At 42.1% G+C, this 12,314-nt stretch overlaps 1 protein-coding gene across 1 annotated transcript in view; it reads left to right on the top strand.

The window, feature by feature from the left end:
* The window catches only part of LOC118417414 (ATP-binding cassette sub-family A member 3-like), a gene marked incomplete in the record, with an annotated part of 46,640 nt that overhangs the window by 10,501 nt on the left and 23,825 nt on the right, over positions 1–12,314 (top strand). The window contains 9 exon segments of the mRNA XM_035822973.1: positions 2,633–2,706; positions 3,073–3,104; positions 3,484–3,627; positions 3,997–4,116; positions 6,680–6,833; positions 9,879–10,005; positions 10,416–10,526; positions 11,012–11,131; positions 11,462–11,602. Coding sequence (XP_035678866.1) covers positions 2,633–2,706; positions 3,073–3,104; positions 3,484–3,627; positions 3,997–4,116; positions 6,680–6,833; positions 9,879–10,005; positions 10,416–10,526; positions 11,012–11,131; positions 11,462–11,602 — 1,023 coding nt within the window.

Below are 12,314 nucleotides of genomic sequence, written 5' to 3'. Positions count from 1 at the left end.
TTCGCTTAAACTGCGCGGATTCAAAGAATAAACATGTCGTATGTTCAAATGAATTACGCAACATTTCATATACGTCTTGGCAAATATATTAACGGGGGAGGTCTTCCCTTCTTTGTGTAAATGACGGTTCGAAATAAATTATATATATGGCATCCTTCGGTCAATATTGACCATGGTATACGCAACATCTCATATAACGTAAAATAGCGCATATAAGCTAACCGTGAGAGGTTCTCCCCTGTTCGAATTAAACCTTGTGCACAGAAAGTTTGAATACGTCAAACGCTTTCGGAATAGCTAAAAAACACAGAAGATTATTGTATTTGACTTTGTATTGTATTGTATTTGTATTTGCTGAGGTATAAACATAACATTTTGTACCAGAAAGCGCAATAATTTTCAGTTTTGACTGTAAATCTTGCCACTGTTATAAAACAGATGACGCAATGTTTTATCTAACACCAGACAAAGGATTATTACATTTGACTTAGCCGGTTAACATGTATTCTGTAACAGATCTAGAGAAACGGTATTTGTCCGTTTTGACAGAAAATATTTTTGAGACATTTAAGTTGTCTTTTCGGCATACTAAAATACATGTAAAATTCACGCAAAGAAACACAACAGATTAAGTTAGATTTACAAACGCTGAAATCTTCCGTAAATGCCAAATGTATGTTTCCGATGCCTTTGATAGATCTTAAAATCTGCTGAAATATTTCTCCGCCTTTAAGGGCTTTATACGTATCTCTGAAACTTTGCTTAAAAGGTTGTTTTCGTGCTGTGACAGCTGCTGGTGTTTGGTTGTCATGGATCTGTTTTGCCACTGCAACGCCCGATAACAAAGAGAAAATGAAGTCTCTGAGAGTCTTTTGTTGTGATGAACAAGGCAGAAATTACATGGGAGTGACAAGGACCTCCTGTACATAGTTTCTTTATTGAAACATAATCTGTAAGCTGATGCTGAATTTTTACGTAAGATCGAGTCAGCATGGCACCCATGCCTCAAATTCCTAACTGGAAGGCCAATTAAGTCTGTAGAGGCAGCCCTGAGAATATTGAATGATCAAATATTTTATGGAATATATCTCTGACAACATTATGATAGAGGTACTAGTAAAAATGCCTGGCACATGTAGTGGAGAGGGGTTGCTCTTTGAAATGAGATATCAAACTTGACTCTACATGCACAAACATGATAAGTTGTAAGGGTTTTAACAAGGTACCATGAAATTTGGAAAACAGCTGTTATACAGCAACAATCATGAAGTCTAGGAACACCATAATCTCGTGGTAAAGTGCAATAAAGGAAAATCCTTCAGAAGCACTAAGAAGCTTGAGTAAGCTTTTTAGTCGTAAATCTTCATGTTGTTTTTTTGCCATTTTCAGGTGTTCCTGTGCATGCTGTGCTCTTAGTTTTGTCTTCCATGTTTATTTGATATTCATGATCAATAGGTTTATTGTAGAGGTCCAGGGAAAGAAGAGGCTTGGATTAAAACATGGAAAATTGATAATGATAGTGTACACATGTACATTGTATTGACATCCAATATTGGTGTATACAAACATGTTTTGTTATCGTCATAGAGAGGTTTTCACCCTCATTTATTCATTCCCCCAGTTATGTGGCCCAACATTAAACCTTTGTTGGCCCAGTGCACATCCATAAGCTGAATTTGTATTTGTTATGGCAGTCGTCAGCATTGTAACGGTCAAATTTGGCATCTCCATGTCTGTCCTTGGTGCTAAACATTGTTGCTTTTATACTAAATGTGGAATACCTACACATGTACAAGGGCACACGTACATACAAGCACACACAAACATGCACACACTCACGCACACACATACACACAAATATGCACACACACATACACACAAACATGCACACACTCACGCACACACATACACACAAATATGCACACACTCACGCACACACATACACACAAATATGCACACACTCACGCACACACATACACACAAATATGCACACACACATACACACAAACATGCACACACTCACGCACACACATACACACAAATATGCACACACTCACGCACACACATACACACAAATATGCACACACTCACGCACACACATACACACAAATATGCACACGCACCAGGGTTGTAGCCAGCTCCCGTCCCTCCGTCCTTTGACAGAATTTTGCAGCTGGAGAAATTTGCCCATTTCGTCCTCTGTGATGACAAAAATAGATATGTAAACTCTAGATTTCAAAATCTATGCTCCCCTGGACCCCCGCCTTGGGTGCTCGATAGGATTCAAAATCGAGGGGACTGAAAATGATTTCAGGTTGGCTGCAACCCTGACACGCATACACACAACCATGCACACACGCACACATACAAACATACACAAACACAAGCATACAAATACACATACATGGTAAAACCAGAATCAAAGATGATTGTTTACATGTGTATGAAGATTTTGCTTGCCTTCCATTGAAACATCAATACCTGTCCTTGGTGCTGAACCTTGAACAACATTGTTCTGATATGCAATGCACAAACAGTGATAACAATAACAGGTACATGTAAATGTGCTATACAAAGAACAGATTATGAAAGTCTAACCATGTTTTTCCTTTTACCATTCCATGTATAACAGATCAGGAGACCCATCGGTACCTTCATCGAGATATTTGTTCCAATTGCTTTGTTTGCTCTACTGATCATTGCAAGGTAAGGCAGTTTTTCTGTACCATGGAGTTCTTATCCTTAAGTATCATAAAAGAATGTAAAAATTGGTGTCATGTTTCCATCTAATTAAGATATGACAAGAAAATGAGACAAATACACTTATGAACATCTTCTTCTGCACCAGTCCTTTGTCTTAGGGGTAATTTCAAACTCTGTCATGTCAAAACAAAATTTGCATTGACTCAGGGTTAAAAAATGTTAGCTTGTTTACAGAGAGACTTTTTATCCCAGCCATTAGAAGTATGAAAAGTTTGCAGAAGGAAGTTGATGTATCCAAGTGATGGGAGATAAATGATCCTTTTGAATGTTGAACTTGACAGATTTTGTTGCCTGTTATTTATCTTTTAGGAGAGGACTGGAAGCTGTAGACCACTGCTTCTGTAAGTAACAATTACCCTCTCTTACACCAGAGAATGCCACGTAGATTTACAAATGCATGAATCTCAGAATCCTATCTGTATGTATGTATCGTTTTTGTACCTGTATCTGTATCTTAAGCATTTGCGTAACACATCAGCTTTGCAGGCATGCCATGCAGCATCAGCTGGTTATATTACACTGAATGACCAGGTGTCACGCCTAACTTTTATATTGGCTTTCTTCCTTAAGATTAAAGAGCTGTTTAAATCAAAGTGTACTTATTTTAGTCCTTAGTTCTTTAAGCTCAAATATGAAAACAAAGTCAGAATGCTGTGGACATTGATATCCAACAGTTCCCTACTCTACCAGTTGTTTTCATGTATGTTTGTGTCTTTCCAGCTACATATGAGCCAGGATTTGAGGCTGCCCAGACCACCAATGTGCAGGATGGGGGGGCCATGAACCTGTCCCAGCTGGCTGCCATGGCTGCCATGGCCGGCAGTATGCCTAACCAGGTGGCCTACTTCCCCAGGAACAACCTGAGTAAGTTGTTATCTCAGTTTCTGGTGATTGGAAGAAGGTTTTGTTGTAGAATAGTCTAAGATTAATGTATTGACATAACAGAAGGGCTGGTGCAATGGGCAAAGTGTTTGCCTTGCATTTGGTACACTGTGACTGTTGTGACAGCAAATGCTGCTGAAGAAAAATTCAAATTCCAGATTCAGACCTTTGCATAGCTATATATAGTGGGTCGGATCATCCTCTTTACTTTGGTTGAGACTACCTACATTTAGTCTGGAACCTGGATTAACAAGGAGTGAACTGTATTGTCTTCTTTATTTGTCAGAAATACAGTCCAATGTATTGATGCATGAAATTACTGAATGTTTAATCCTGTGTTCCACTGCGCAGCATCACAGCTGATGAACCAGATAACAGGACAGATCCAGAAGCAGGCCTCTACGGTCGAGTTTGCCTCGGAGTTCGACATGGCGCGGACCGTCGCTGAGGAGCAGACAACGTACTACGGAGGTAACCAGTGTTACCATGGTTACCTTCACTTTCTCACTTATTCCTAACTCAGGGACCAGTTGAAATGTAGTCACTCTGTCAAACAGCTACCTTAGACATAACATTTGTAACACCAACTCTCACTAATTCTACTGGCTGCCATAATACCAAATCATTAAAACATCCTCTGTGAAAATTCAAGCGTCTCAGACGGCGAAACGCCGTTTGCGACAACCGTCCAAGGCGTCTTAAATTATTGGGACGCTTTGGACGGTTACGGCGGCGGACGGCATGGGACGGGCTTTTGAACGCCCGACAAAACGTCCAAGACGGTCCGAACGGCATAACAAACGCTTGGACGCGTCTAGATTGGCACTTTAGACGCGTCCGGTCGGACGTTCGGGACGTCCGAGACGGCGTCTGAAAGCGGGCAGCCGGACGCTCCCGCGCTCCGTCGGGCGAGCCCCCCGCTGGGAACAGACGTCTCTGCGGACGGACCAGACGCCGATTGCGACGGACGTAAATGACGTAATCCAGGCTGCTGGGACGGATCGAACGCAGATTGCGACGGGCATAAACGGCGTAATCCAGGCCGCTGGTACGGGCGGTAATATAGCCTCCACCACGCCTTCCCACGGGGGGTACAGATCGTAAAATTCGACAGAAAATGGAATGAAAGGCCAAGAGGCAGTCATCGCTATATTATTAAAGATTGATATCTGGGCCAAACTCCTAGCAAAATATTTTTTCTTCAAGACACAGTAACTGTTTTAGTTAGTCAGGCAGTACGGTAGAAACTCATAATAGGCCGGTGCATTTAATTTGGAACGTGCGTAGACGGCTGCCCGGACGCCGTTTCTGACGCCGTCCGGTCACGGCTATAATTTTATGCCTGTTGGGACATTGCCACATACCAAACAAACAAATATTCAGCCAGGCAGTGGAAGACCTGTGGGTGACCCACGACCGGGCCGTCAGGTTTAGTTAAAATCAAACGCAACTTGAACAAATTTCTTCGTAAATTCAGACATACTTCGCGGCGTTTGATAAACTTTGCTACATGTATGAAATTCAATCCGACCTTCAATCGTGTCCGCGGCTCTTTGTGCCGCCGAGCCGCCCGCACTGCCATACGTTACATCATAATGGACGAGTCCACATAACATCAAGGGTGAATACAGGACGTTTTAATTAATTCTCTATCGTACATTTTAATCACAATAGTCTTAATTAAAGACTGGATACATTGTAAATGTGCAGTACATTTTCTACAAAGCTCATATGTCATTTTTATTTCGCGGTAGCGAAACAAATTCGTCCGTTTCATAAGTTCCCAACCCCTAGTAGTTGGGAGGGCCGATTTCATTGACGGCAAAATCGGTAGGTGCTATCTCATTATCTGTTGTCTAAATCTACATTTTAACAGCATCATTCTTAATCGAAACCACAGATATTTTTACAAGTATTTTACAACGTGTTCATAAGTCTTTTTATTTTGTGGCATCAAAGTAAGATCCTAAATTTTATCATTCCTTTGCGTATGTGGGGAGGGCACCGAAACTTTGCAACCGTCGTCGGCAAACTTTGCAACAACATGTTGTACAAAAATAAGAATAAAATGAGTACTCACTTACCGGCGCCAGCAAAGTATCGACAGTCAGCTAACGGAAGGACGCTGCTTCTTTTGACGGCATCTGTGATTTCTCCTGTCCGTTACGTTTCACAGTTGCTTCAGGTAAGTAGTATGATTTATCCCCCTTGTCGGCGCACGACAAATAATTTTTGTACATTGTTTTTTAGTATAAATAACGAATAAAGTCATCGCCGTAAACGCAACCTCAGCACAATGTCGTAGAAACATCAACTGCTACTTCTAGACGTGATGTCCTTGGTCTAAAAGTAAGCAAAATTTTAACAAACAGACATAAAATCCACAGAAATAGTCACCTTCTGAACATATGTCCTGCAACCGCCGGATTGTTCAACGGTCTGAAATTCGAATTCACCCGCTGAACTTGGCGCATGTGCAGAAGTTAAAACGTCATTTTTCCCGTGGGGATAAGGACAGACGCAAGCCGTCTGAGGGCGTCGGGTTCCTAAGTATTTTATAGCCCCATCAGTGGCCGTCTCAGACGGCCGTCTCAGACGTCTTTCAGCCGTCTGGGCGTCCAACAAAAAAACTGACAGAACGGCCCGGACGCTCACGATGTGTTCGCGGCCGTTTCTGACGGCAATGGAGGCGTCCAGAGAGTTTGAAACGCGCTCAGACGCCTTTGGACGCTTGTAGACGCCGTCTTAGCTGTTTCGGACGCTTGAATTTTCACAGAGGATGTTGTTACATAGGTCCTCTCAAGATTGTCTTGTACACCTAAATATATGAAGTGTATATGCCTCAGGATTACTGAAGCTGCACTGGTACATCCTTTAGAAAACTCTAAACCCATGTATGTTTCACACGTGGCAGTATTATAATGGCATCTGTTGAGAGTTGATGTTCATACAGTCAAACCTGATATGGCTCTGACTTCCAAGGCACTTATAGTTCCTGCTCCTGTACCCAGATATGTGTCTCCTTGTGTTCCAGCGATCGTGTTCTACATCGATCAGAACGCCACAGCCCTGCCCAAGGACGTGCACTACGCCATTCGTCTCCCTCACGACATCGCGGGAAATCGCAAGACCTGGGTGACGGAGAGAACCTACCCGACATTCTCCAGGCCGGGGCCACGCCAGACAGGGTAGGGAGCTTTATTATACTGGCCGTTGGTCTGTTGGTATTCTGATGTTTGTTCTTTGGATAGTTCCATGAGTCAAAAGCTTAAAGTGTAACTGAAATGAAATCGTCTGTAGCATTTTCTACCAATAATGTAAAAATTTGATCTTTTCTGAAAAAGTCAATGCAAGTTTCAAATCAATTGTCCGTCCGGAAGTCCCTCAAACAGCGACATAAAAATGTGTACTTTGAGCTCTTTGCTGGAACTAATTAGGAACACGCCGTGACGTCATTTTAGTTAGTCCCTACTAGCTGGTATGGTTGACTAGGGGAATAATGTACATTTGATAGACCCGTATCTTATAAAGGAAACATAATTCATTGACGAAACTCGGCACGACTAAAGAACACATACTTCACTTCACTTGAAGGGAATTTCGTTCGTATTCACGCCACTAAAATATATCTTAGAGGCACTTGAAGTTGATGCACGTACCAAGCGTGCGTAACGCAAGCGGGGAGAAAGTTCATTATTGTAGCGTGTGGAATAAGCGGGGATAAACAGCCATCGCCTCTTCTATACACAAATGATAGGATGACCTTACATTGTCCTCAGTAAGGAGGCCATGCTGTACATTCATTTGAAGATGTTTTCTAGCGGAAGCGCAGAAGTTTGTGCCTCTTTGCGGTCTCCGCTTGTGCCTGCTAGCGAAACCGGGACTAAAGCTTCGGTCGCGTACAAATATACAACAGCTGAGCAACTAACTACGTACAGTTCGCCAGGATTTAAAATGAGAAGCAACCTCATTGCCACAAGAAATGCGCCTCAAAATACATTCCCACTCAAAGTATGTGTTTGTTTACAAACCTGTAAGCTTTTATCGGATAGATAGTACGTCGTAGACTGACTATTTCTAGTCGTGAGCACGGCCGATAGCTAAACGCCTCCAGATTGTGACGAGTCCGTGAAACATTTTGAGAGTGACTGTTCTTTCTGTCTCATATTTGTCTGCACAACAGACAGATTTCGTAAGCTCCCAGTGATTCGAGGAAAAACATACAGACTGGTGTTTCCGTGACAGAAAATTCGAAAAGTGTGGTTAAATAATAGCGCATGGCACGGGGCCGCCATTTTTTTGTGAGGAATTTTTCTTTGTTGTTGACGACGAAAAATCCAAGATTCACTCGTAACTAGGTTTTACGGAGACCATATCAGTACTACATATCAATGCTACAATATTCATGACAAAATCTAGCGACAAAAGTGCCAAGTTTGTAGCTACACGAGCAAAAAAACGAGTTATCGATGACATAGTAACGAGTACGTACATGCTTGTGGTCCCGCAACCCAGATATATTTTCCTTTGTTTACATGCTCAGGTTACGCTAGAAGTTTTTATACAAAACCAAACTATTTTAACTCACCTATCAACAACATGTCCACCGCTAAGACACTACACAACAGACAGATTTCGTAAGCTCCTAGTGATTCGAGGAAAAACATACAGACTGGTGTTTCCGTGAAAGAAAATTCGAAAAGTCTCAGGATTTTAGCGCACGGCCGCCATCTTTTTGGGGGCCATTTTTCTTAGAGTTGTTGTTGTTGACGACGAAAAATCCCAGATTCGCTCGTAACTTGGTTTTACTGAGACCAAGAACTACAATATTCATGACAAAATCTAGTGACAATTTTTCCAACGTATTTTGAATACGGTCAGCAAATTTTCGTGCTTGAAAATCTTGGGACAGCGTCGTTTGTTGTTACGAGTTCGGTATAAGCGGTTCACTTTGTTATGAAATCTATCCGGACGCCGACAAAGATGTAAAATCCAAGAATCATTTGTGCTGTTTTGTGTCGGAGTCTAACTAAGCGTACAAGTACTTCACAATAATGGCACCGCAGTTATGACCAGAATAAGCGAAATACAAGGTAAATTTACAGGGCGAATTACTACTAGTATGTGACAGATAAACGTCCTGCAGCTGTGATAAACTGTGGCGAATTCACCCTTCTCTGCGCGCGTTCCGTGACTGGGAGTCGGCAGACCAGCGGTGTCAATAGTTGGAACTTTTCCTGCGATAATCCTTCTGGTCCTCCCACAGCTCTCCCCAATATAATCTCAAGGTTCATGTTGAAGTACGAGGGCTCGAAGTGTGCGGAGCTCGAAGTGTGCAGAGCCATAGATGTCGCGGAAGGAACCATGCCGATGCCTCTGAACAAACTTGATACATAATTTTGTACACTGTTTTCTAGCTCGCTGAGACTCTCAATTTGTCAGCCACAGTTCTGTCATTTTTAACTTTGGGGAATCTGTGCATAGATATCCCCTCGGTAGACTGACTATTCTTACAGCTAACGCCATGTGGGCCTCCTGCGACACAATAACTTCTACTGGACTTTGTACTAACACGACCTGTAGTACAAGACGCCATTACAGCGGACGGGGGTAGAGCTACTAGAAGAACGCGACTCTCTAAAATGACGTCATGCATATCATTAGAATTCGCCCTCGGATGCCCCAAGTCGCACTTTTTGAAGACGTTTTAACATTACTTCCCGACCGAATTATCACATGAAAAATATTTCAATCTAATAGCGAGGAAATGATCCTCTAGATCGTTAAAAAATAAATTGTATTCAATTGTATTTCTGCAAGTCTTTAATGTTGAATCTTTTGTTTGTAGTCATTTGCCTGAGGAGAAAAGTGGTTAGAATTGATACGGAACTAGTACTGTTCCTTGATCAAATTATTGTTATCATTGTTTATGCTGTCACATTAACTGTAGTAAAACATCTATCTTCCTTGCTATGTCATGACGTTTACCCCTCTGCTGTCTCATGACCTCTGCACTATGTTATGACCTCTGACCTCCTGTTGTCTGATGACCTCTTCCCTATGCCATGACTTCTGACCTCCTGTTTTCTCATGACCTCTATCCTATATCATGACCTCTTGCCTCCTGTTGTCTCATGACCTCTGTTTCTATACCCTGACCTCTGACCTATCATCTCATGACCTCTGCCCTATGCCATGACCTCTGACCTCTTGTTTCATGACCTCTGCTGCAGGGATAATGCGAACTACAAGGCCAGGTTCCTGGTGCTGCAGGCTGCAGTGGACACGGTGCTGATCCGACATCAGGCCGCAGCTAACGGTTCTGCTGGAGCCCTGCAGGACGTGGAGATACAACTGCAGGTACTGAAATATCAATGGGCTTTGATTTGCTGTTCATTGTGCTCGTCAAAGGCAAAGGAATTTTATTGTACCTTTTTTTTAGGACTTATTATGTTTGGTAGAAATATATTTTTCAGTTCATCAATCATTTAGTCAATCAATCATACAATGTTGAGTAAACCTTTCGTTAGACCAAAGCAATGGGGAATGATCCAATGAAATACACACTGTAAATGCTCGAATTGTTGTGCTGTTGCTACATTTCTGAGGCCTAGAAATACATCTTAGAGATAAGAGTGACTTTGACTTTTACTTTGACTTTCAGAATGCTGTCAGTAATTACAGATGACAATAGATACATCAGTAATGGGGGCTATTCGTAATGGCAACTCTATCTTTGAGAATCTAATACAAGCCAACTGTTTTTTTAGCAATTCCCGTACCCGAAGTGGCGCGAGGACACGTTCCTGCAGACCATCAGCTTCCTGCTGCCTTTCATCCAGACTCTGGCCTTCATCTACACCGCAGGCATGATGGTCAAGGTCAGTCAAGGGCATAGAGAGGTCAAGGTCAATTACATGACCAACAGGCTGGGTCAACCTTACAGCAGGTCAAAAGGCATGATGGTATTCCTGTCAAGAAAGGAAAAAAATATGTAAAAGTATTAAGTTTGTTACAGTATTATTTTTTTTTCTGGAATAATCAATATTTCTTCAACTTTTTTAAGGAACCACCAGGAGAGTTCAAACTACAAGTATATTGTGGATATAAACTCATAAACTCTTGATGAGAATTCATGCAACGCAGACATGCATTTTTAAAACTTGAAATCATGAACTTGGAATCACATCCACCCTTAGCCTCAGGGTACCATCCTATTTCTACCAACTTGAAGGCTCCTTGCACTTGCTTCACTCGCTGCCCTTAAAAAAATGTATTTTTTTAGGACAGTGAGTGCAAGGAGCCCTGGCAGAAATAGCATGGTACCCTGGCTAACCCACCCTGCCCCTCTCTCCAACCCCCCCAGGAGCTTGTGTACGAGAAGGAGACGCGTCTGAAGGAAAGCATGAAGATGATGGGGCTGGCCAACTGGGTGCACTGGCTGGCCTGGTTCCTGAAGAACCTGCTGTTCCTGCTGCTCACCGTGGTGATTATCTTTGAGATCTTTATTGAAATACCATATTGCAGACTTTAAGTCGAGTCTGATCATGAATTGTGTTGGCATTTACATACTCCTTCAGGGAGAATTGCACAGTCAAATAGATAATTACAGCAATTTAAAAAGATACCATGGTTTAAAATCGTAATTGCTAACAAACGATTTTTATCAAGTATCAAGGACCTTTAGTCTTAGACTACATATCTTGAGAATCAAGACAGGCGTTCAGTTGTTATATACAGACTAGACATTCACAATAGTCGACATAATTAGAAGGATTGTCTTGGACTTTGGAGGTCATTCTGAGTCATTTAACAGGTCCCCATCGCCCTGGTGCTGAAGTTCGCCCGCATCCTCGAGCACAGCAACGTCTCGCTCCTGCTCGTCTTCTGGCTGCTTTGGGTCCTCGCCTCCATCTCATGGTGCTTCATGGTCTCGACATTCTTCTCTCGAGCAAAGGTATGTCGTCTTAACTTTGTGTCAGCTTCTCTAGTGTGATCTTGAGCAAAGGTATGTCGTCTTAACTTTGTGTCAGCTTCTCTAGTGTGACCTTGAGCAAAGGTATGTTGTCTTAACTTTGTCAGCCTCTCTGAAGCAAGGGTACGTCGTCTTAACTTTGTCAGCTTCTCTTAAGCAAGGGTACATCGTCTTAAGTTTGTCAGCTTCTGTTGAGCAAAGGTACGTTGTCTTAACTTTGTCAGCTTCTCTTGAGCAAGGGTACGTCAACTTAACTTTGTCAGCTTCTCTTAAGCATGGGTACGTTGTCTTATCTTTGTCTTCTCCTCATGATCAAAGGTACGTCGTCTTAACTTTGTCAGCCTTTCTCGAGCAAAAGTGTGTCAGATTCTTCTCTTGAGCAAATATTAGTCTTCCATTATTTGTCTTCTTTTTATGAGCAAGATAGTCTTCTTTGTATAGGTACATCTTCTTTGTTAAACAAAGATGCATCTTCTATCTTCTATTCTTTGTCAATTTTTCTCATGAGTGAAAGGAAGAGTCATCTTCTTCTGTCAAGCAGAGGTATGTTTTGTCTTTCTGAAGCAAACTTTAAGGTATGTTAGGTCTCCACTTTTATCACTCGACCATAGGTACATTTGGTTCTCAACTTTCTTCCCTTGATTATAGGACGCATGTTCTCGGAGTCATGTTCTCATGGACAAAGATGAGTTTT

Source organism: Branchiostoma floridae, chromosome 6, assembly GCF_000003815.2.
Source record: "Branchiostoma floridae strain S238N-H82 chromosome 6, Bfl_VNyyK, whole genome shotgun sequence".
In the NCBI taxonomy this organism is placed as follows: Eukaryota; Metazoa; Chordata; class Leptocardii; order Amphioxiformes; family Branchiostomatidae; genus Branchiostoma; species Branchiostoma floridae.
Note: the sequence above shows the minus strand (reverse complement) of the source record. Positions and strands in the feature narration are given on the sequence as shown.